Raw genomic sequence first — 25164 nt, 5'->3', positions numbered from 1 at the left:
TCTATCTATCTGTTGCCTGCAAGAAACACACTTTACAAGTAATGATAGTAATAATCTAAAGGTAAAGGGCTGGGCAAGGTAATGCAAGCCAACATAACTCGAAGACAAGCAGGAGTAGCAATTATGATACTAGACAAGTTAGACTTCAAACCCAAGCTTATTTGAAGAGACAAAGCAAGTCATTTTTGACTGGTAAAAGGAACAACCCAGCAAGAGGAAATAATGATAGTCAATATTTATACCCCAAACATAGGTGTAGCTACTTTCATAAAACAAACTCTTTGTGACATTAAGTCACACATAAGTCCCAATACAATAATACCAGGAGACTTCAACACCCCTCTTATGCCATTATACCGATCTTCTATAGAGAAGGTAAAAAAAGATGCCTTAGACCTAAAGAACGCCATCAACCAAATGGACCTATTAGACACATATAGAATATTCCACCCAATTACTACAGAGTTTATTTTCTCAGCTGCTCACAGATCCTTCTCCAAAATAGATCACATCCTGGACCACAAAGTGAGCACTAGCAAATTCAAAAAATGTGACATACTTTCTTGTGTCTTTTTAGGCCATAATGGAATGAAACTAGAAATCAACTATAAGAACATTCAGAGAAAACTCAAAAACATGTGGAGACCGAATACCACACTGTTGAATGAATGGGTCAGATAAGAAGTAAGGGGTGAAATTAAAAAAATTCTAGAAACAAACTAAAATAGAGATATAATATACCAAAACCTCTGGGACACTTTGAAGGCAGTATCAAGTGGAAAATTTATAGCACTGAGTGTTCACATAAGAATAGAAAATCACCAAATAAATAAATTAATGATATACCTCAAAGCCCTTGAGAAACAAAAGCAGTCTAACCCCAAAGACAATAGAAGGGAGGAAATTATTAAAATCAGAGCAGAAATCAACAAAGTAGAGAAAAAATACAGAAAATCAACAAACAAAATGCTGCTTTCTCAAAAAAATTAACAAAATAGATAAACCACTAGCCAACTTGAGAGAGAGAGAGAGAGAGAGAGAGAAAAGAGAGAGAGAGAGAGAATCAACTCAAATTACAAATATAAGAGATCAAAAAAGAGATATTACCACTGAGAATGTAGAAATCCAGAGGATTATTAGAAACTACTTTGAAAAATTATATTCCAACAAAATTAAAAATCTGGAAGAAATTGCCAACTTTATTAATACAATCTTCCTAAACTGAGTCAAGAAGATATAGAAAATTTAAACCAACCAATAGCAAAGAGATTGAAGCTGCAATAAAAAGACTACCATCAAAGAAAAGCCCAGGATGACATGGTTTTGCAAGCAAATTTTAAAAAACCTTTATAGAAGAGCTGATCTTGTTATTCCTCAATCTATTTTGTAAATAGAAAGAGACGAGACTCTACCAAATACATTCTATGAAGCTAACATCACATTAGTACCAAAATTAAAACCCATTAAATTCTAAGATCATTCCTTACAGATATAGAAAAAGCATTCCTTAAATTCATTTAGAACAATGAAAAACCCAGAATAGCCAAAGTGGTTCTCAGCAACAAAAACCATGCAGGAAGAATCATAATACCTGACTTTAAAGTATACTACAAAGTCATAGTAATAAAAAACAACATTCTATTGGCACAAAAACAGATACATAGACCAATGAAGCAGAATAAAAACCTCAGAAACAAATTCTCACACTTGCATCCAATTGATTTTTGACAAAGGGGCCAAAAACAACACTGGAAAAGAAAAGATAGTGTGGGAAGCCATTAAGGTTTTCCCCTAAAAGAATATTTCTGACTCAGCTGACTGTCCTTTGCCCAGAGTCAACAAGGTTTGGGGTTATGGAAAGTTCAAAGTAAAAGGTCTGAGAGAAGATCAGGTGGTGATGGCACGAGGGTATTGATTAACCTACCTGTAATGTATGTGCTTTGGATTGGTCTCTATTGTATTATGGTGATAGAACAGGGATGTTGATTGACCTGTAACTCTATAAATACCCCAGGAGTGGAGAGGCTGGGAGAGAGAGCTGATATGGACCCAGAAGCAGTAAGTTGGCCCAATAGAGAATACTGACCCAGGAGTAGGGGTCGACCAGTAGAGATACTGACCCAGGAGCAGGGGTCAGCCAGTAGAGATAGTAGGCTGGCAGCCCCCCACATTAGAATTAAAATTTTTTTCATTCTCATGCCTCTCTTCGGAACCCGTACTTTTGCCGGCTGGCTCCGGCAAGATAGCCTGTTCAGCAATTGATGTTGGCAAAATTTGTTAACTAAATGCAGAAAACTTGAAATAAAACCCACTTTCTCAACCTGCACAAGAGTCAATTCAAGATGGATCAAAGACTTGGAAATTAGACAAGATACATTGAGGCTCATTGAAGAGGGCATAGGTCAAACACTGCAACACATACACACAGGTAAAGACTTTCTCATCAAGACCCCAAAGGCACAAGAAACTAAAAGGCAGATCAATACGTGGGATTGCATTAAGCTGAAGAGCTTCTGTACAGCAAAGGAAACTACCAAGAACCTCAATCAAGAGCCAACAGAATGAGAAAAGATTTTTGCCACCTACTCCTCTGATAGAAGATTAATACCTAGAATATACAGAGAAGTAAAAAAAAAAAAACCCTCAGCACTAAGAATACAAATAACCCAATCAAAAATGGGCAAGTGAACTAAATAGACACTTCACAAAAGAAGAAATTCAAATAGCCAATAAGTGCACAAAAAATGCCTAACATCATTAGCAATCAGCAAGATGCAAATCAAAACTACCCTGAAATCTCTAGAGCTCACAATGTACTTAAACATATCGAAGTCAATCACTAAGCCAAGCAAGGGAGGGAGGGACGGGGAGGGAATGGAGTGGGATTTGGGTAGGGGTTAAATCAGCGATGAGTACATGTTTGTACACACAAGTTTTTTACCCCAATAAGTTGTATGAATATAATGCACCAATAAAAAAAATTAAAAAAAACTACCCTGAGATTTTATGTAACTCCCAACAGAATGGCAATCATTCAAATCTGGTGAGGATATGGAGAAGTGGGATCTCTAATATGCTGTGGATGGGACTGAAAATTAGTGCAACCACTTTAGAAAATATTATGGAGGATCCTCAGAAGAATGGGAGCAAATTTACCATGATCCAGCAATATCACCTCTGGGTATCTACCCAAAAAAATGGAAACCAAACTACCAAACTAGTACATGTGTATTTATGTTCATAGCCACACAATTCACAATTGTCAAACTATGGAACCAGCCAAAATGTCCATCAACAGATGAATAGATTACAAACCTATGGAGTATGTACACAATGGAATTTTACTCAGCCATAAAGAAAAATACAATTACGTCATTTACAGGGAAATGGATGGAACTGGAGAACATTATGCTAAGTGAGGTTAACCAGTCACAAAAATTAAGAAATCAGATGGTCTCCCTAATAGGTGGAAACTAGAGAGAAAATGGGTCAAAGGAGGAACTCTAGATGAAGAAGGAGATTTTATAGATGAGTAAATAAGGCGACCTAACTGAGGGGATGAGAGAGGAGAAAAGGGAAATTCTCTAATGCACATGATGTACATTCACAAACATATCAAACTTAATTACTAATTTAAACATGAAAATGAGGAAGGGGAAGGGAATGGGGTGGGAATTGGGTAAGGGCTAATTGGGTGATGTGTGCATGTATGTCTCCATCATTTTGTACCCCATTAAAATGTATGACTACAATGCACCATTAAAATTTTCTTAAAAAAGAATACTTAAGAAAATAAAGAATAGTGCAGTAGGAAGAAAACGTTTAAAGAAACTATATAACTAAAATAGCAGATGACTGAGAGTATTCCATTTCTGAAACATGAACAGGCTGCTTCAAAAAGAAACAGTGATGTCAAGAATGGTGGCGCATGCTTGTAATCCCAGCATTCGAGAGGCTAAGAACGGAGGATCGCAGTTCGAGGACAGCCTCAGCTACTTAGTGAGGCACTCCACAACTTAGTGAGATCCTGTTTCAAAATAAAGAATAAAGAATAGGACAGGGGGTGTAGGGGGTGTAGTTCAGAGGTCGAATGCCCCTGGGTTCCATCCCCAGACCCACCAAAATAATAATAATAATAATAATAATAATAATAATAATAGTGAAAGAGAGAACAACAGCAACAACAAACTCCTTCAAAGCAAAACTACATAGATATTAACTATCTAAGAAATTTAAAATTTCAGGAGAAAAGTTGGAAGATTAAATTGAAGAAATCCTCCCCAAAAGTATTACTAAAAAATAAAGAGGTGAAGGGTAATCCAAAAAAAAAAAATATATATATATATATATTGGTGGTACTGGGGTTCCTGGAAGCCCTTCAACCTCCGGGCTACACTCCCAGACCTATTTTATATTTTTATATTTTTATTTGGAAACAGGGTCTCTTAAGCCAGCACAGCTGGCTTCGAACCTGCGTGATCCTCCTGTCTCTGCCTCCCAAGCACGGGGATTACAGGAGTGTGCCACCATGCCCGGCTTAATATTTTTTAATCTTTTTAAAAAAATAGACACATATCAAAAGCTGAGTGGTGGTGCACACTTGTAATCCCTGCTCTTGGGAGGCTGAGACAGGAGGATCGCACAGGTTCGAAGCCAGCCTCAGCTACTTAGTGAGGCTCTCAGCAGTTTAGTGAGAACCTGTTTCCAAATAAAGTATATAATAGGTCTGGGAGTATAGCTCAGAGGTAGAAAAGCCTCTGTGTTCCACCCCCAAGAAAAATAGACATATATCTGACTGCAATGACACACTCATATAATCCCAGTACTTGGAAGGCTAAGATAGGAGGATCATGGATTAGAGGCCAGCCTCAGCAACCGAATGAGATCCAGAGCAAGGTATTGAGACCCTGTTTCAAAATAAAAATTTAAAAGGCTGGTAATGTAGCTTGGAGGTAGAATATCCCTGAGTTCAATTCCCATTTCCCAGTAAATAAATAAATAAATGGACATGTAAGTTTGTTTTTTAAATAAAAAATTAATATAAAGTCCAGAATGAGAAAAAAGGGAAGAAGACAAGAAATGCTTCAAAAAATATTTGGAGACATTTTTTCAGAAGAGAAGAATATATACTGAATGGGATACATGAATTGAAGACAGCCACTGAGTTTCTACAAGTAAATACACACATACCCACACAAATTATTGTGAAATTGAAGACACCAAAACCATAATAAAAAGCTTCCATAAATGAAAATAGATTTCAAACAGAAGATCAGGTACCTAAATGTTATTGGCGTTTACAGCTGCAGTATTGGAGGCTGGAAAACGAATAATGAATAATGAATATTATTCGTTATTTGGTGATAATGAATACTAAATCCTGAGGAAAAGTCTTGCAAGCTGGAATTTTATACTTAGCTAAACTATCAAACTTGGCAGCAGAATAAAGCATTATCAGACAAGTAAGATCACTGACCTGGGGCATTCTACCTCCGAGCTACATCCCAGACCTATTTTTTTAGTATTTTTATTTTTTGAAACAAGGGCTCACTGAGTTGTGGAGGGCCTCACTAAGTAGCTGAGGTTGCCCACGAATCACGGGCTCTGGTCTCCGCCTCCCGAATGCCGGGATTACAAGCATGCGCCACCACGCCCAGCTGACTTTACCTTTTTATCTGTATTCTTTCTCAGGAAGTAGAGTGAGGGAGGAAATCACTGAAAGAGATATGAGTTATGGGAAAAAGAAAGCGAGAAGAGGAAGAAAATTCTCAGGATAACGGTGAAAAGAAGATCTCAAGACAGTATCTCCACAACGAATTAAAGGTGCAACCTGACCTAATTTGAACAAACCATAAAGCTCCAGGTAATATTCATTCAAAAAGATAATGCTGATAGAATATCTCATGAGTTAAAGTGTATAATGATGAGATTTACACAATTCTGGATGATTTGCAGTAAGATTAATAATAACTATATTAAAAACCAAGCAAGCACACAAAGAAAGCAAGACAGTTTATAAAACGCTGTGCTAGAAAGGTAATGAATATTATATGGTTTGGCTGGTGAATATCACTTTCATACCCAGTCAGTGTAAACCCTATTTATTAACCAAAGTCATGACAATCACTAACTATATCAGTAGGACATGTACTTGTGTGGCAAATGAGAGTTAAAGTCATCTTCTGTCGGGGGAAGTCAAAAGATAATAAGCTGAAAATTAAGAAGTATCAATATGAGTATGTTGAAATGGAAATAGAGAAATTAATGAGGAACGATCCAGCTACTTGTGTTGTAATAATCACCTCTGAGAAGGAAGGAAGAGAAGAATAGGGTCTCTGGAATTTCTCTTCTTCATAGCAGGCTTTGCTGAACAATTTGACTCTTAAACCAGGCCCATCTATGGCCCTGACAAAAATTAAAACTACATTTAAGTAATCAAACTTGTGCTATTTTATAAAATTTTATCATTCGTACTTCAGCTTGCAAGCACCTTAATTATTGTTCTAGTCCAACAAAGTTTCTTCTTTTCTAGTCCAAAGTTTCTTCAACTCTTTAAATCTTCAGAAAGTCATACTTTCCGACTCTGCCTCCCACAAATACCAACTACAGAAAAAAGGCTAAAGAATGCAAACGAGGAGCACCTTACCATTTGACCCTGGGGGTCCCTGCAGCCCCGGTGCTCCTGGCAGCCCAGGGGGGCCTGGCTTCCCTGGTTTTCCTGGGGCAAAGTCAGGTCTCCCAGGAACACCCACTGCCCCTGGTAGCCCTGGAGGACCAGGAAACCCTGGTGGCCCAGGGGGTCCCATCATCCCTGCAAGAGAAATTAAGAAGGAAAACCACACATTTTCTCAGAGCAAATGTTTCTGTAGACAAAATCAAAATCAGTCCATTCTTCCTTAGATCATGGAGTTTTTTATTTTAATGAAAATAGATGGAGCCAGATTATGTTCAGTGACTTATGCCAGACACAGGAAGAGAAATACCACATGATCTCATGTGTGGAGTCTAAAATAGTCAAACTCAGAGAAGGTGAGCATAGAAAGGCTGCAACATGGTGAGGGGTTCACACATACAGCTCTAGGAGAACTTCAAGCTGTATATCTTAGATAATTTTCATGTCAATGATATCTCAATAAAGCTGGACATTTTTTTTCAATGAAAAAAGAAAACTGCTCTAGATAATTGCTCAAAAGAACTGGAAAAAAAGTGATGTTTAAATAGTTTACTTTGCCGGGCGTGGTGGCGCACACTTGTAATCCCCGCGCTTGGGAGGCAGAGACAGGAGGATCGCGCAGGTTCGAAGCCAGCCGCGCGCGCTGGCTTAGGAGACCCTGTTTCCAAATAAAAATGTAAAAATAGGTCTGGGAGTGTAGCCCGGAGGTAGAAGGGCTTCCAGGAACCCCAGTACCACCAAAAAAATAAAAAATAAAAAATAAAAATAAATAGTTTACTTTTCTAAAAGGCAGATTCCTAGCTATAAAGCAGGAATTATATCATAATAAACTGAATAGACTACATTAAAGAAAAAAGGGGAGAATGTAACTAAAAAATAATTGAATATCCTGGCCAGCAAAATGCCTCACCTTCTTTAAAACAAGCATACAGAGCCGGGTGTGGTGGCACAGGCTGGTAATCCCCGCATTTGGGAGGCTCGAGGTTCAAGGACAGCCTCAGCTACTTAGTGAGGCCCTTTGGAAATCAGTGAGACCCTGTTTCAAAATAAAGAATAAAAAATAGGGCTAGGTGTGTTCCGCGGAGGTAGAATGTCTCTGGGTTCCATCCCCAGTACCACACACACACACACACACACACACACACACACACACAAAACAAGCATACAGGTGAAATAGATAATTTGAGAGAATACGATTTTTTTAATCTTTTCTCCATCTTTAGGATTATTGGGAAATTGTTCTATTTTGTTTAATTAAAATTACTACTTTTTCAATCTTTCCTCCTGAACTTGGTAGAAATAATCTAATAAACCTGTTGCACATTTTGTGGATAAAAGCACAGACTCACATCTTTGTGGAACATAAAATAGCCTACTCTTCGTGGCGGCTAGATTGGCTGGGAAGCACAGAGGTGCCACATCTGGACTTGACCTCTTCGTCTCTAGCCACAGGACCTTAAGTAGGTTACTTAACTATGGAGTCCAGTGCATCTGCCCTGTCGGCTTGTTATGAAGATTAAATAAAATAATCCATGTAAGGCGCTTAGAGTAGTATGTAGCATTAGCAAGGGCTCAGTAAATGTTTAGACTTCAGTGTGCTCAGATGAGGTTGAAAGAAGGACTTCCACGGCAGCTAACACCTGCCTGCCCTTGACCTCTGACCCCTCTTGCTGGTGGCCTCGGCTTAATGACAGCCAGAGGCCTGTGGGTGAGAAGCATCTTCTCTTAGCTCCTTCTTCCTAAGCATGCCTGGTTCCTGAAACTTTCCCCCAAAGACTGCATTTCTCAGTGAGGGCCCCACATTAGCTCCAGCCCCACAAACTCTTACAGACGCCTGACATTTCCCTTTTGAAAGGAGGGACATTCTCTCTCCTTGAAAGTGGCCTTTGTGAAAGGTGGTTTAGTTACTGCCTTCTGAGCTAAAACACTTGGAGGTCTCAGTCCTGAGCTACCACATAAACAGTATCACTGCTCTGAAGCCCCCGTGGTATGAAGAGCCCTCTTTTAGGTACAGAGCCCACACAGGAAGTCTGAAACTAAAAGCCAGACACAGGAAAGAGATGCCTGCTTGAATCTCCAGTTCCAGCCCCTCTGTGATGGCGGCAGTAAGAACATCCTTAAGCCAGAACTACGCTATTAGGCTCTTCCTGAGCTCTTGAACTGCAGAACGAGTGAGAGATGATTTGTTGATTGTTGTTCCAAACCACTAGGTTTCGAGGAATTTGTCTGGCAGTAGACAACTGCCACCCCTTCAGTAATCAGTAACGTAGCCGGCTCCTGCACTAAGAACTATAGTTATTGCATGCATATGTGTTGGGGGTTCACGTATATTTGCAATCATTATCTTTTTTCCTCAAAAAATCCTGTGAAGTTTACATCTTATAGATAAGGCACACAAGACATAGGTCAAATATCAATAATAGTAACAGCTGAAATGTGTTTTTCCTCTGCACCAGGCTGTATTCTGAGAATGGCATGCGTGTAACTTCTTTCAACTCTAACAAGACCCCATGCGACAGATGGGAAAACAGGGCTACAGAGAGATTTAATAGATGCCCAAGACACACAGTGTAAAAGTAGTATAAATAGGAATGTTTCTAGTTCATAGTGTGAACTCATAAGGATTTCACTGTTCTATGCTAGATGGTGGCGTGGTTTCCACTAAATGATAAGGCTGAAATCTGATTGTACCTGTCTGAATCTGAAACCTGCTTATCCCGTAGTAGATGCTACAGATCATGATCAAATAAGTATGTAAAGGTTACATACATTGGTGTGCTTAGAAAAAGGGCAGTGTGTGTTTTACTGACACCTGGTCTTCCTGTCCTTCCTAGGATATGACTTGGATTCTCATTCATTGGACATTGCTGTTGTCTTGTTTCAGTGCCAAGGAAAGTACTTACCCATCTCTCAGAGAGAGAACAGGTTACAATGTATGGCATATCCCTACCTTAACCTTCCAACAGTAGAATAATTTGGACTAGTATTATAATATTTTTCAACAGAAAAGAATAAAATAGAAAACTGTGTATTACATACTATGAAGGTATTACTTTGTGAACTTTGTGTTTCATTCAATGGGGATACATATGTATGCTTATGTAATGTAATATAAAACAAAATGCATTTTCTACTATGGGTCACAGTCAAGATTTGAAAGCCATTGTGTTAACTTATCTTAAAAGGGTTGTGGAATTAAGAGCCTCCCTGTATATTTAGGCCTGCCTCTATTAGAGACACTTGTTACTTATTCCCATTAGGTTTTGGTTTCAATCTCCTGGAGGCTACATTTTTATTAAACATAAACCCCAAGGGAGAAACCTAAGACCGGAGTCTAGTTCTTTCGAACCAAAATAACATTCTATCTGTTATATATAATCCTGGCTTAATTAAGACAAGACTATTACTACTGCCTAAAGGTTAAATGAACTAGACAAAGCTCTACTATCTCTGTGGCCATCCAATCTCACAAGAGTATTAGCTAGATTTGTGTGTAATTAAACAAGTATTTTTTAGTTAGCAGTTGAATTTCTCAGGCCCTTTTGGAAAATGTAACATGAAACATGGACTAGATAAAAGACCCCACAGGACTTCTCCCGTCCCAGGTTTAATGAGTTCTCCTGGGTTCACCGAATGCACATATCTCCTGACTCAAATTCCTCATCTTACCAGGAATATTGACCAGCACAACTTAGAAGGAATTCAGAGTCCTTCCATCAACTGGACTCTCCTAGGCTTTTTGTCAAATGTCACTGTGACCCCATAGTTTTCTCATTTTTGTTTTTATTGGGAAGGGAGAAGGAGAGGAGGAAACTTTTATTAAAAAGTAAGGCTGTGGGGGCTGGCTGGGTGATGTGTGCATTTATGTCTACACAAGTTTTTTATCCCATTATGATGTATAAATACAATGCACTAATAAAAAAAAAGTAAAAAAAAGTAAGGCTGGATTTAAGTTTTATTTTTGAATTGTGTGTGTGTGTGTGTGTGTGTGTGTGTGTGTGAGCACACACACGCACGTGTGTGCGGCACTTGTGTGTGGGCATGCGGCACTTGTGTGTGGGCATGCTAGGGATTGAACTCAGTGGTATTCTACCTCCAAGATACATCCCACACCCAATTTTATATCTTATTTTGAGACAGGGTCTCATACTAAGTTTCTGAAGCCAGGTTCAACCTTTGATTCTCTTGTCTCAGCTTCCCAAGTACGGGATTACAGGCATGTGCCACCATGCCTGGCTCAGTCATAAATTTTATCTGTGCATTTTATGTAGGAAATTTAAATTGGGGCCTAGGTAGACAAACTTTCAAGTAGATAGCAACAGGGAGAGCCTTCCAGGAGAGCAGGAAAAGAAAGGAAATATTATGACCCTAGGAGCAGTCTCAAGTCCTGTCTGCAGATCTTGAGGGAGTCCTGTTACATGTTTACATTTCTCACAACACCCCTGTGATATTGATTGAACATTTCTGAAGGTCTTACTGAGAATCCCTTCTGTTATAGTTGGATATAAAATTTCCCTTAAAGAGCTCATTTATTAAATTAGAAGCTGATATAATTGAATCATGAGTGTTGTAATTCCAGCAGTGGATTAATCCATTTTAATGGATTTATCTGGGTGATGACCCATCCCCAGAAGGTGGAGCTGGAGGTGGGTCCCCGGGGTGCAGCCTTGAGGTGTTCAGACCTAATGTAATTGAGTCCTGAGGGTTGTAATCCCCAAAGTGGGTAAATCCATTGTCATGGATTGACCTGGGTGGTACCTGGTGGCCCCTGGGGTGAGCTTGGGTTTATATAAAGGGTTCTTCCTCCTCTTGCTCTCTCTTGCTTCCATTTTCTGTAATGTGAACACAGCCCATGGCTCTCCTTCCACTCTGCCGTCCCCAGCCTCACATGGACTAAGCCCCAAACCAAAAGAACATAAATCTTGCCTCTAAGTTATGTGGTCAATCTTTAGATTATAGCTACAAGAATACTAATAGATCCAGCTGGTGTGGGTGATGCAGGAAAGAAATCTGGCACGTAAAATACATCCAATTCCTACCTGGACAAGCTTCCCCGGGTCTGCCCAAGGTGCCTGGGGGACCAGGTGGTCCAACAGCCCCCGTTTCTCCATAGCGGCCAGGGAACCCTGGGTCCCCCCGAGGACCTGCCAAAGATCATAGAGATAAGAACTAACAAAGCCAATATGCAGGTTTAAATTCAGACACAAAAACTTTTTGTGAGGTTTGATAAAGTAGAATTAGGAGATGTTTGCAGTTTCTTGCCACATATTAAACAGAATATCTCAAATTGCATCCCTTTTGGGTGCCCCTTCTCTGCAGACACAGGAACTCCGAATGGAGTTCTCTTTGTCACTAATTTAGTCTGCTCCTTTCTTGGCAGTAGTAGCATCTTGGTAGGTGTCGATCAAATGATCTCATTATTTCTCCAGCGATTAAAAAAAGCTACTTTTGAATAGATGACATAATAAAAATTTCAACATACAATTTACTTATACTAAAATAAACTTGATGTCTCATGGCGGCAGACAAGAACCAAGATGAACATTCCTATCTGCACAGGTACAGTCACATTTTCATGCTAAAGTCCATGTGTTTGGCTGCTCAGTGTGCAAGCCGCAGGAGTACCAAGCCAGGCTCGCTGGTCGGGGCCACTCAATCCCATTTCTGCGTAAGTTATAGAGGAACTTAACAGAGCACAGACCTTTGAGTGGAACAGGCGGAGTCACCAAAATGCCCGGTGGTCCTGGGTGCCCACGGTCTCCAGGATCCCCCTGAAATCATCCATTCAGTCATTAGCATACTCTACTCAAGTTGTTCTGGCATGAAGCAAATATTCGAAGAACCATGTGTACATTTAAGTAAGAAATAAACAGCATGGGCTGACTAGAGGTATGAAGATCCCTGGAGTCCTAGGAGGGACAAAGATGCATCCCATCTACCTACACACAGAAGTAAATAATGTGCTGACCATGCTCTCACTAAATAAAACAAATTTAACCCAATACAATGATTCCCCCCGTGCCCATAAATTAATCCCCTCTGAAGTCACTAAGTTTCTTTCATTTCTAACTTTTCACTCTCTAGACAAATAGTTGACTCCCTTAGCAATATCTGGATGTACATTTTATTTTAGCAGTAAATACTGTCTGTTTTATTCATATCACCCTAATAGCTTGTCCTGAACAAGTCACAGAAGTTACCAAAAAAGAAAATAAAATGCAGTGGTGGCAAAAGTAGACAGCTCTTCGAGACTCCTTCTGTTTTTAATCTCAGTGCTATGCAATCCATGCAATTTTTGAAACTTTCATTATCACCTACTTTTAAGAGAATTGTTTCTCACATGTAAAGCATAATTATGTTTAATATGATAATGATACAATAAAATGGTAATCATGCATTAAAACCACAGCTTGTATACAAAATGTACAAAATTAACTCTGAACATTATGTTTTTAATACTTTCAAAAGTAAATTTAATAATTTTTTTCTTAAGTAGGCTTACTTTTTTACCTTTGGGCCAAGAAATCCAGCTAGGCCAGGATCTCCAACCAGACCTTGTTCTCCCTACAAATAAGCACAAGCATACATTTTTAAAAATATGATGGGATCGGCCGGGCGTGGTGGTGCACACTTGTAATCCCAGCATTTGGGAGGCTGAGACAGGAGGATCATGGACAGTCTCAGCTCTTAGTGAGGCCCTTTGCAACTTACTGAGACCCTGTTTCAAAAAAAGTTTAAAAGACTAAAAAATAGGACCATGGGTACAGCTCAGAGGTAGAATGCCCCTGGGTTCCATCCCCAGTACAGAAAGAAAAAATATGATGGGATGACAAATTACCTATTTTCATTTAATTTGAGCAATACACGCTCATTTTGACTCTGTGGAAAGTCTTAACTCTGTTCTTGGGTGATATTAGTCTGGGGTTCCAGGTTTAGCACCAGAAGCTAAATCGTACAACCCATTAAATGAATTATGTCTACCCTACCAATTTCTGCAAACGTTGACAAGCAATAGTACAACTTCTGAATGATACTGAACTACATTTCTAGGGAAAATGCATTTATTATCTCTATGATGGTGTATATTTACCTTCAGTCCTGGAAAACCTGGAGATCCATGGGACCCAGGGTCGCCCTAATGCATTGAGGAAGATTAACAGGCAGAATTAAATAAAAGTGCATGAACAAGATCAATGAATCTTTTCATTTTTTTTACTTTATCAGATCTACCTCTAGTCTTATTTTCAAAAGTAGACAAATAGGCTGAGCGTGGGGGTGCTTGTAATCCCAGTACTGGAGAGGCTGAGACAAGAAGATCTCAGTTCTCCAACAGCCTCAGCTACTTAGTGAGGCCCTCTGCAACTTAGTGAGACCTAATTTCAAAATAAAAAATAAAAACTAGAGCTGGAGGTGTAGCTTGGAGGTAGAATGCCCCTGCGTGTCATCCCCAGTACAACAACAACAAAAAAGTACCCAAATACAAGGAAGTAAATATGTGATCGTTTTTATTTCTTTATAACATATACTACTTTATTGTTATCCAGAAGTCATTGCCAATATTTAAAGAATGTATTTTTATTGTTGTTGCTTTTTCAATGTAATCTATTCATCTCAATGCCTGCATCAAATCAGGAATCTTTGAAACCACTGCTATATAATTTGCCTGGGAATTAATAGTTGCCCCATAAATCATCAACAATAAAAATGACCATAGGAGCCAATATTGGCCCATTCAATACCAAATTTAAAATCAGATAAGCTCGGGGCAGGTGGCCGCTGGGGACAGGACTCCATGAGACATCAAATTAATAAAATGTGTGATGTTTGGGGCCTGACATTATGTTTTTCTTCTAGATACTGCCTCTGGATCAGCCTCTTATTTTCTGAAATAAGCTTAATTTGACCATTCCAAGTAACTGTCACACTGACACTGAGCCAGACATGAGATGCTCCAATCCTCTCACTCCCCCCCAACTCTTCTGTCTTCCCCAAGCCTTTCTTATCTGAATGATGTCAATGGAAGGGATGTCCTTGGATGTTTAGGGATCACACGATTCTTATTGTGCAGAGTTTATTGTTCTTATGTGAGATATTCTCCGCTTTTGAGCTCATTAAAAGACAGATATAGTCTTACAAATAGGATAGAGCACAATGCCTCCACATTCACCAACATTTAATGATGGATGATCCTTACCCGAGGTCCTGGGAATCCAGGAATACCTTTCTCTCCTTTCTCCCCAATACCAGGCTCTCCCTTTAAAAAGATGACAACATGTACAAGGGGTTGAGTAACAATATTTCATTAAATATGGAAAAAATGAAGAAAAATACTGTCAACAACTTAACGAAAATGAATACTTTGAATAGAGACCCTATACGATTATAGAAAAATAGTGAAAAATTCTAGTAACATATACATCAGCATTTAAAGCCATGATAAAAACCACACAAAATAAAATTTTATATTAAGATAGCACCATACAAATGAAAATATAAGGTTCTTAAACTACCTTGAATCCTAGTGGTCCCGGTGGTCCGATCAACCCAGGAATTCCTTTTACACCCTAAAAATCCCAAAGAATATAATTGACTTATTCTCATTGTAATAATATGGCATATTGAATTCTACCTTTTTTCAGAAACGCTCTGTTGTGATGCCATGTTTCATTAGTTTAGTAAGGGATTGTCCTTCACCTGTGAATAATTATCAGCTGAGATGAAACACACCCACAACCCTGACACTATTCGGGCCAGTTGGAGAAGTACATGGGAAATGGGAGTGGACCACCTTGGAACCAGAACCACAGATCAGAAATTCCACACATTGGAAATGTAGCGAGGGAGAGAAGTGGCTCATCTGGAGCAAGGTGGGGATTTAACTTAGCAACTAAAAAAACAAACAAACAAAAAAAGCAAAAAACTGGATCTGCATATGGCATCGGTGCTCTCAGCGCCAGAGGCTGGCAGAGACATTTTTACTTACTACAAGTCCATTGTGTTTCCAAATGCATCTATAACATCTAAAGGACAACTGGGACCCCAGTGGTCTTTTCTGTCCATGAACCAAAACACCATTCATGAGCCCCTATGTTTGGAAGCCCCAGCTAGGTCTTCCACTTGGCACTGGGTGAGTCTGAGGACACAGTAATGTCCCAGGCCTCGCGGTTCACCCTGGCAATGGGGAAATAGTAACCAAAAAGGCACCTGCCTGTTAAGGCAACTTGGAGATTAGTGCAGTGATGTGTTTAAGGGACGCAGTACTTGTCTGCCCCAGGTACATGCTCAGTAAACATCCTCGATTACTACCTCAAGGTGACTTACCTTTTCTCCTTTATAGACAGAAATATCAGGTGGCTCGATGAATACATTGGGTCCAGGGAAGCCGTGCGGGCCAACCTCACCCTTTAAAAATCAAGACGATAAGAACTTTATATTAATGTGTGTTTTGAAATAAAGAAGACTTTCATCCATGTATTATGGCACAATGCTTCTAATCCTGTGTGTCACAGATTTAAACTATAAACCGTGGAAAAATCTATTATGCTACTTAAAAATGATAGTTATTGTATGTTTCTTATTAAGATATAAATACATGATTATTGTTAAAAATAACATTTAAAATTGAAATGATTCACAGTGTAACCCCTAGAGATAATTTTTATTTTGTATTTTTTAGTTTTTGCAGTACTGGGGATAGAACCCAGGGGCGTTCTACCTCTGAGCTACACCTCCAGCCCTATTTTTAATTCTTTCTTTCTTTTTTTTTTTTTGTGGGTCTGGAGATGGAACCCAGGGACATTTGACCTCCAAGCTACACCCCCTGCCCTATTTTTTATTCTTTGTTTTGAAACAGGGTCTCACTAAGTTGCAGAGGGCCTCACTAAGTAGCCAAGGCTGTCTGCGTGCGAACCGTGATCCTTCAGTCTCAGCCTCCCAAATGCTGGGATTACAAGTGTGCACCATCACACCTGGCTTATTCTTTATTTTGAAACAGGATCTCACTGAGTTGCAAAGGGCCTCACTAAGTAGCTGAGGCTGACCATGAACCATGATCCTCCTATTTCAGCCTCCCAAATGCTGGGATTACAAGTGTGTGCCATCGCGCCTGGCCCTAGAGATAATCTTTATTAAAGAGTTCTTTGTGGTCCATATACACACACTCTCACACACACACACACAAACACACACACACATATGCATAGGTACATGTATTATACATTTATTGAATAAATGGTTCGTTACATACAACTTAAAATGCGCTATTATCAGAATAGCCCTATAAAATAAGTATAAACATAAATTAAAATATACAATATAATTTTATTTTATGAACTTAAATGATTTTTATTTTATGATAATATTTGGTAAGCAGTTTTCTTTTATGCTAAAACTTCTTCAGAATCCTGATCTTTAGTACCTATCATATAACCTGAGATTTTGCTATAATTTATAAGCCATTTACTGTTTAAAATTAGTTGTTAGGTTTTTTTTGTGTGTGTGGTACTGGGGATGGAACCCAGGGGCTGTTCTATCTCTGGGCTATACTTCCAGACCTATTAAATACTTTATTTGGAAGCCGTCTCACTAAGTAGTTGAGGCTGCCTTCGAATCTGTGTGACCCTCCTGTCTCGGCCTCCCAAGCACTGGGATTTCAAGCATGCACCACCACGCCCAGCTAGAATTAGTTGTTTTCTAATTTATATTCAACAAGACTTGGTACATACCTTATTTATTTTTAATAATTTAAAAATAATATAACATAATATATTAATATAGTTAATATTATACTGTATAATTATAATGATATGATATTTAATATAATCATAACAATATGTAAATATATTAGTATAGGTATTACCATGTTCAATAATAATAAAACCCTCTCTATAAAATAATTAGCCAAAAGTTTGTGGGTTTTTTTTTTTTTTTTGCAGTACTGGGGATGGAACCCAGGGGGTATTGTACCTCCCAGTTGCACTCCCAACCCTCTTTTTATTTTTGAAACAGGGCTTTTTATTTTTGCAACTCATTGAGTTGCAAAGGGCCTCACTAAGTAGCTGAGGCTGTCTGTGAACCTCGATCCTCCTGTTTCATCCTCCCAAATGCTGGGATTACAAGTATGTGCCACCACATCCATCTGCCAAAAGTTTTATGGATATTGTTCTTTTGGAATAGAAAAAAAAAGTTCCTCAGATTGATTTTTCCACAATATAATCAGTTAATTAGGAAATAATTAATTTATAATTTTCTGAATATTACTATTATTCTCTGCTTAGAATTAAATTTTTCTTGATGGGTCCTGGCAGAGCAGGACAGTGTATAGTCATTTAACAGTATAACACAATAGTCAAAAACATGTATAAAAACTTAGTGATTGGGCAAGTGCTTAGGAGAACATGTGGAGCACAAAGTACAGGTTTCAGAAGTATAAACCCAAATTTGCAAAAGCAACAACAAAGCGACATTAAAATATTTACTCAGCCAAGGCATTCTCAGCCTCAACACTTTTTGGCACGTGACATGGCCACACTGAGAGAGGAGGCAGGGTGGTAGCTGCTCTACGTGTCGCATAAGTAAAGGACTGCGCGGATGGACAGTTGGCACACAAGCCACTGAGTCTCACGCCTTGGTGAAGGTGGTCGCGTTGATGCCCATAGCTGAGGTACACCTGAATGACATTCCCAAAGAAGCTTCTTCAAAGTATAGGCCCTGCTACCATTTCTTCATATCATAAAAGTCTCATATAGTCAGTGTAGTACAAAGAAAGTACAAAGAAAAAAGGTCTGAAGAATCCAGTGCAGAAGGTCCATACTCCTACCACCTGGGACCAATGAGCAACAACCGCTCAGGGCAGCGTTTCTTACATGGAGTAAGAAACTGTTCTTGAACACTTAAGAAATCTGTACTAAAACTCCCAAGGACAATTTCATTTACTTGACAATCTTTTCTTTTTCTCTTCTTTTCTTTTCTTTTTTGTGGTACTCGGCATGGAACCCAGGGGTATTCTACTTCTGAGCAACACACCCAGTCCTATTTTTTTATTATTATTATTTTGAAACAAGGTCTCAATGAGTTGCAGAGAGCCTCACTAAGTAGCTGAGGCTGGCCATAAACTGCTATCCTTCTGTCTCAGCCTCCCACATGCTGGGATTACAAGTGTGCGCCACAATGTCGGGCTCACTTGACAATCTGAACGAACTAACATAAGCATATTTGGGACCCTTTGAAGGGCCACCTCACAGCCAATTGCTTCCACATTATTCTACAGCCTGAGCTGGCAAATGCATCGAATTGCCTGGCACGAAACATCATTCAGGTGGTGACATGTGCCTGGTTGCCTGGTGCTGGGTCAACGCGGGTCTCATCTAGGGAGGTGGGCTTCTGGAGCTCCGGCAGAGTCTCAAGGATCCTTGACTTCCCAGGCTTCAGAAAGATTGTTTGAATATATTTTTACAGCCATTGCTCCAAGTTAGTGGTTTACTAATGGCTTCAGTAATTATATATCTGAGAATTACCTTATACTTTTTAATATATGGTAGCAAGTATTTATGTGCATTATTCACTCAAGTAAAATAATATATCAGCTGGACAAGATGTCACACACCTGTAATCCCATCTTAGGAGGCTGGGATAGGAAGATCACAGGTTTGAGGTCAACATGCAGTAACTTAGTGATATCCTGTCTCAAAATTGAAAAATGGCCAGAGGTATAGCTCAGAGGTAGAACACCCTGGGTTCAGTCCTCAGCATATCACACACAGGCGCACATGCGTGCGCACACACACACACACACACACACACACACACATGCATCTTTGAAGAAGGCAATTTAATGACCCTTATTTCACAGAAGAAAGGCAAGGTTTAAGAAAGGACACCCCCTTCCCTTGGGACATTTGACAATGTCACAACTCCAGGGAAGAGATGCTAGGGCATCTGATGGATAGAGACCACAGGACAGCTTCCTAAGCCAATGAGACACCAGGGGTGTCCAGGTTCAGAAATCTTCTTTATTGGCTTTTTGTTGTTGTTGATTTTACAACGTCAGGGTTTTTACTTTTGGAACCCATACTCTGTCCAACATTCCGTCACAGGCATATCCCTCATCCTGAAGTCTTCACACACATTTTTTTTGAGGTACTGGGGATTGAACCCAGGCACATTCTACCTCTGAGCTACTCTCCCAGCCCTATTTTTTATTATTTTAGAAAAGGGTCTCACTGAGTTGCAGGGGGCCTCACTATGTAGCGGAGGCTATCTGTGAACCGTGATCCTTTAACAGCCGTGTCCTGCTGTTAAATGTGTGTAGCACAGTTTAACCACACCAGTCTTCCCTGTGAACAGGAACCAGGTCTGTCTGCTGAATCCCCACACTCAGTGCCAACCCTCGCCTGCCACAGAGTAGGTGCTCGGTAGCTATTTGTCCACAGTTGTTGAAAGAGCCACTGACACACTGTTGGACATTCCGATCATTTCCAGATAAGCCATCGTCTCAAATCACTTCTCAAGTGCGTCCTTAGTGAGTTCCATGCTTTAGCAGAAAGGACTGTGGGTGTGAAGGGAGCAAGCGAGGGGACAGTGACGAGGGGCTGGGGGAAGGGACAGGACTGACGAGAGGTGGAGGGTGGGCGGGAGTCCTTACTAAATGCTCACAGATCTAGTTACTTATATTTATGTGTGGAGTTTAGGATTAAGCTTTAATTAAGCCAAACTAATTATTATTGAAACAAAACTATTACTCTGGATATAGAAAAATAAATCTCTTTTTCTTATACAGCAACTTAAATTGTGTGTTCCATTTTGTCAGATCAGTCATTTTACAAGTGTAGGAGTGGCATAATAATTCATCAGAGAGAAGTCCTCTGCCATAAAGCTGGGCAGCGACGAGTCAATGAACACAAGTGAGTGATCAGCCACCTGTACACCTGGAGAGCACACACACTCCACACCTGCTCCCTGGGACAGACGGGTCCTTACCGGGTCTCCTACTTGCCCTTCCACTCCCACAGCAGGATTGCCCTGCAAAATAAAAATAATAAACTTAATTGTTTTGGAATCCTAAAAAAGTCATTACAAACCAGACTTCTGTGTACGTGATTGACTGAAGTTGGTTTACATACTTTGGAAAGTCTGACAGAAGGAAAGAATTCCAACTGATAGCCATGGCCCGCTGTCACTGAGCATGGGCCGTGTTTACGCATCTTACTGATGAGCACCTACCTTCACGCCTGGAGTCCCAGGATGACCTGGAGGTCCCTAGATCAAAGGTGAGAAAAGAGAAGGAAAAGAGAAAAGAGAAGCACAAATCAATGACCAGTCACAGACATCAGAATGTGTCATTATTGGCTGCCCCAAGTTCTTATTTAGGAAACACTTGATTTTAAAATATGCGTGAAATGTTCTTACTCAATTGTGGAAGCTAAAAATGTTGATCCCATAGCAGTAGAGAGGGGTATAATGGTGACAGAGGCGAGGGAAAATAGGTGGGGAGGAAGGAGGTATAGAGAAGGATTGGTTAATGGGTATAAAAATACAGTTAGGAGAATTATGTTCTAGTGTTCTATAAAGTACAGAAGGGTGACCATAGACAATAATTTATTATAATTTCACAATGGTTAAAAGAGAGGATTCTCAATGTTTTCAACACACACATACACACACACACACACACACACACACACACACAATAATAAATGTTCAAGGGGATGGACATGATAATTATCCTGATTTGATCACTGCATAAGGTATACATGTATCAAATCAGCACATTGATCACATTGCACCCTATGAATATGTACAATTATTATGTATCAATTAAAAATAAAAACACACAAGATTGGCTTTTTATCCTGGACGGGCTATTGCACTGTATGTATATGATGCCAGCGGCTTATCCCTTGGGGTCCCTGTGTACGCAGCGGGGTCCCCACAACGAGGGCGAATGTGCTGACTAAGCAGATTATAATCCCTCTAAAAGCCCATCTGGGGCCTAACAGAACTGAAATCTTGCATTTTTACTTTATTTCCATGCCGACTGTGGGTGTGTGGAGGGGCAGCACCAGCCAGTGGGGATGTACTTACTGTTAACCCTGGGGCTCCAGGGTACCCCATGGGGCCCACTAGTCCTCTGGCACCTATCGGTCCCTAGAGAGGAGAAACAGTAGTGCATTTGTTAGGATAAATCATAGTCAGCCTTCACAGCAAGAGCTGCGTGTGATCCCAAGAAGATTCAAAGCTCCCGAATGGTCAGTTCCACTTGCGCTCAGCTGGGGCATCTGCAACACAGTCTGAGGCAGCGGAACCCCATGGGTGTGACAAACTCTCACTCTAGGATCCCCGAGACCCAGGAATCAGTCCACTCCCTTACAGAGGCATCAAGTCAAGGACAAAGAAAATTTGTGAACTACTCCTAAATTCGCTCTGTGTTGCAAATTTGGTCTATATCAGGATGCTTCAGAAATGTTCACAGTGGTTTATACTAATGAATATTAAAAGATCCCAATATGTATAATTTTAATACATTTTAAACATGGCCTACAAGACCAGTGTGAATAGAAATGCTGCTTCCAATTTAGGATAGAGATGATTCAATCATAAGCAATTTTCTATACAACAAATGTTTGCACGCTGGCAAGGGTAAGTTGGAACTCGGCCATGCTGAAAGGGTGTAGACAAGCCCTCTACTCCACGTCTTCTGTCAAATGATATGTGTGTATGAAATTGCCCTCTTGAGAAGAATGAACAAAACACTTAAGTATTTGAATAGTGCCGTCCAAGGGACTTCAATCATCGCACAGGACTAAGCTTCCCCAGTAGTAGAAAACCAACCTGGGAAAGTAAACTCAGTTAACAGCCAGAAGTTGCAAGCAGAATTACAGCTTAACCATGGGAAGGCAAACCGCTTTCAATTCTAATCTCATAAACCAATATAATCATGGAATTACAAATTCCAGGGGTGTAAAAGTGGGACACTATTAAATAGATAATAACTGACTTGGCTGGCAAGAGAACGGTACAGAGAGGAAGAGAAAAGAATTCCCACTCAGTGTACACATGTGGGAGTCCTGTGTGTGCATTAGATGTATAGTTTCTGAGTGATTTACTTTTCTAAATAGTGTCTGCATAGACAGACCAATACCTAGTGATCATTAAGAGACAGAAGGGAAGGTCAGAGGAGGCCTATTGAGAACCAGCGCCTGGGACCTGTGTTGTCACATATGAATTTAAGACTTATTGGCACCACCTTGAACTTGTTGATAATTGTTGGACAAGGGACCTACTACTCCCACCCTTAAATTATGTAGCTGGCCCTGCTGAACTTAAAGTCTAGTGTGGATGGCAGACTGTTTGGGGAGGGAAGAGAAACACATGGCTGGCTTGGGAGACTTACTGGTAAGCCGAGTGGTCCTGGGTCCCCTCTGTCTCCCTGCAAAAATAACAATATATTGTTTTATAAGAGCAACACAATTTTCCTAAAGCAAGGATGATGTAAAAATAGAAAGACACACAGGAATTATGTAGTCTAGGCTAAGCATGCAGCAGGTTCCATTTTTCTGCGGTGGGGCACCACGCGGGGCACTAGCCTCCTCCATTCCTGAATGTTGCTACTCAAGTGGGGACCAGAGGAAGATTGGCTGGTCACGAAAACATAGAATTCAATAGGATTGTCTGTCAATTTAAATGATTCCAAATTCTCAATGTCGTGGCCCGTTTCTTCACAGTTTGCCTGACTCGAGTCTAATGGCCACGCCTGGCCTTGCTCCTTTAGACCACCCTAGAGTGGATGGAAAGGGACTCATGGAGAGTTGCTCATACTGGCCTCTGTCCAGATACAATGCTTTGACTCTTCACTGAGACTAAATCTGCCTGAAAGGATGGATATGTGTATATTCTCTTGGACATAGGTGCTTTTTAAAATATAAATTATGTGTAAGATAAATTTTAATATTTAACCCTGTGGGGTGCACAGTTATTTAGGTATAACTAAGTACATTCATGTCATTTCCCCATGACTACTATCAACCTCCTCAAACTTCTACACTGTTCCCATTAAGTGCTCACTCTACAATGACCCCCTCCCCGGTCCCTGGCGAACACCATCCTACTTTCTGTCTCTATGAATCTGACTACTCTGGGAACCTCATATAAGTGGAATCATGCAACATTTGCCCTTTTTTGACTGGCTTAACTTTCGGCAATCAAGCTTCATCCATATTGTTACATGTATCAGGATTCCCTTCCTTTTTAAGGCTAAATACTATCCCATGGTATGTCTATACCTCCACCTACTCATCTGTTTGTCTACTAATCTGTTGATAGACCTTTTGGTAACTTACACGTGTACAAGGTCAACATAGGTACAAATATCTTCTAGTCCCTGATTTCAATCTTTTTGGTGAAATTGCTGAATCATATGGTAATTTGGGGCTTACTTTGTTGAAGAATTGCCATACGGCCACTTAACAATCCCACCAGCAATGCACAAGAGGCCCCAATCTCCATACGGTTGCCAGCACTAGTTAGTTTTGGTTTTTGATTTGTATTACAGCCTTACAAATGGGTATAAAGTGGATTTAGACTCTTAAGGGCATGGTTTCTCAAAGGTAGTTGATCAACAGAACATTTTTAAGGCCTTTGCTGCTTCTCTTAAAGATGAGGAATCTATACTCATCTCCCTTTTCATCTCACTTATGTTCTATTGCCACAGTTACAAAAGAAAAAATGTCACTATAATATTGTATAATATGTTATAATTATCCTGTTAACCCATCATAACAGGTCATCATAACAATGACTTTAATTTTCTTTCATAAACAAGGAAACTGAGGCTCAGTGATGTTGAGAAAGCTTTTCAAGACACAAGAGTAAGCAAGGATCAGTCGCTCCTTTTAATACACTATGGGGGCTTCTAGGATGCTACTGTCTTAACTAAGCCTAATACATCACTTAAGCTATAAGTGAAATGATAGTTCTGGCTGTTCAGCATGCCTGAATGGGCAAAGACACTACAAATAAATACTGTGAGCTCACAAAAAAAAAAGGTGGCTCAGAACTGAGAATCTGATAGAAGCAATCTAGAATCAGTTTTATTTAATTGTTGTAAAATAGTCTTCCATTAAGAGAAATGACCTAAAACATGGTCCACACGAAGATTCATATGACCTAGACATACCACTCCTTGGTATTTCTCCAAAAGAATTAAAATTAGAATATTATAGCAATACATGCATCATCATTTTTATAACAGCACAATTCACAATAGCCAAATTATGGAACCCACCTAGGTGTCTGTCAATAGAAGAACGGATAAAGAAAAGGTGGAATATACACACAATGGGACTTTGCTCAGCCATAAAGAAGAACAAAATGGTGTAATTTGCAGGAAAATGGATGGGACTAGAGAATACTGTGCTGAGATCAGCCAGTCTCAGGAAGCCCAGGGTTGTATGCTTTCTCTCATATGTGGAAACTAAAGAGAAAGTAGAAAACAT

At 39.8% G+C, this 25164-nt stretch overlaps 1 protein-coding gene across 1 annotated transcript in view; it reads right to left on the bottom strand.

Annotated features, from left to right (window-relative positions):
* COL4A4 (collagen type IV alpha 4 chain) overlaps positions 1-25164 on the bottom strand; it is a gene marked incomplete at both ends in the record, with an annotated part of 123725 nt that overhangs the window by 62808 nt on the left and 35753 nt on the right. Inside the window, 12 exons of the mRNA XM_080689307.1 lie at positions 6647-6811; positions 11713-11817; positions 12375-12444; positions 13184-13237; positions 13764-13808; positions 14868-14927; positions 15184-15237; positions 15995-16075; positions 20651-20692; positions 20894-20929; positions 21755-21817; positions 23064-23099. Coding sequence (XP_080545433.1) covers positions 6647-6811; positions 11713-11817; positions 12375-12444; positions 13184-13237; positions 13764-13808; positions 14868-14927; positions 15184-15237; positions 15995-16075; positions 20651-20692; positions 20894-20929; positions 21755-21817; positions 23064-23099 — 811 coding nt within the window. The remainder of the gene's footprint in view (positions 1-6646; positions 6812-11712; positions 11818-12374; positions 12445-13183; positions 13238-13763; positions 13809-14867; positions 14928-15183; positions 15238-15994; positions 16076-20650; positions 20693-20893; positions 20930-21754; positions 21818-23063; positions 23100-25164) is intronic.

This window comes from Muscardinus avellanarius, assembly GCF_963383645.1.
Source record: "Muscardinus avellanarius genome assembly, chromosome: 2".
In the NCBI taxonomy this organism is placed as follows: domain Eukaryota; kingdom Metazoa; phylum Chordata; class Mammalia; order Rodentia; family Gliridae; genus Muscardinus; species Muscardinus avellanarius.
The sequence above is the reverse complement of the archived record's forward strand: the minus strand, read 5'-3'. Positions and strand labels throughout refer to the sequence as shown.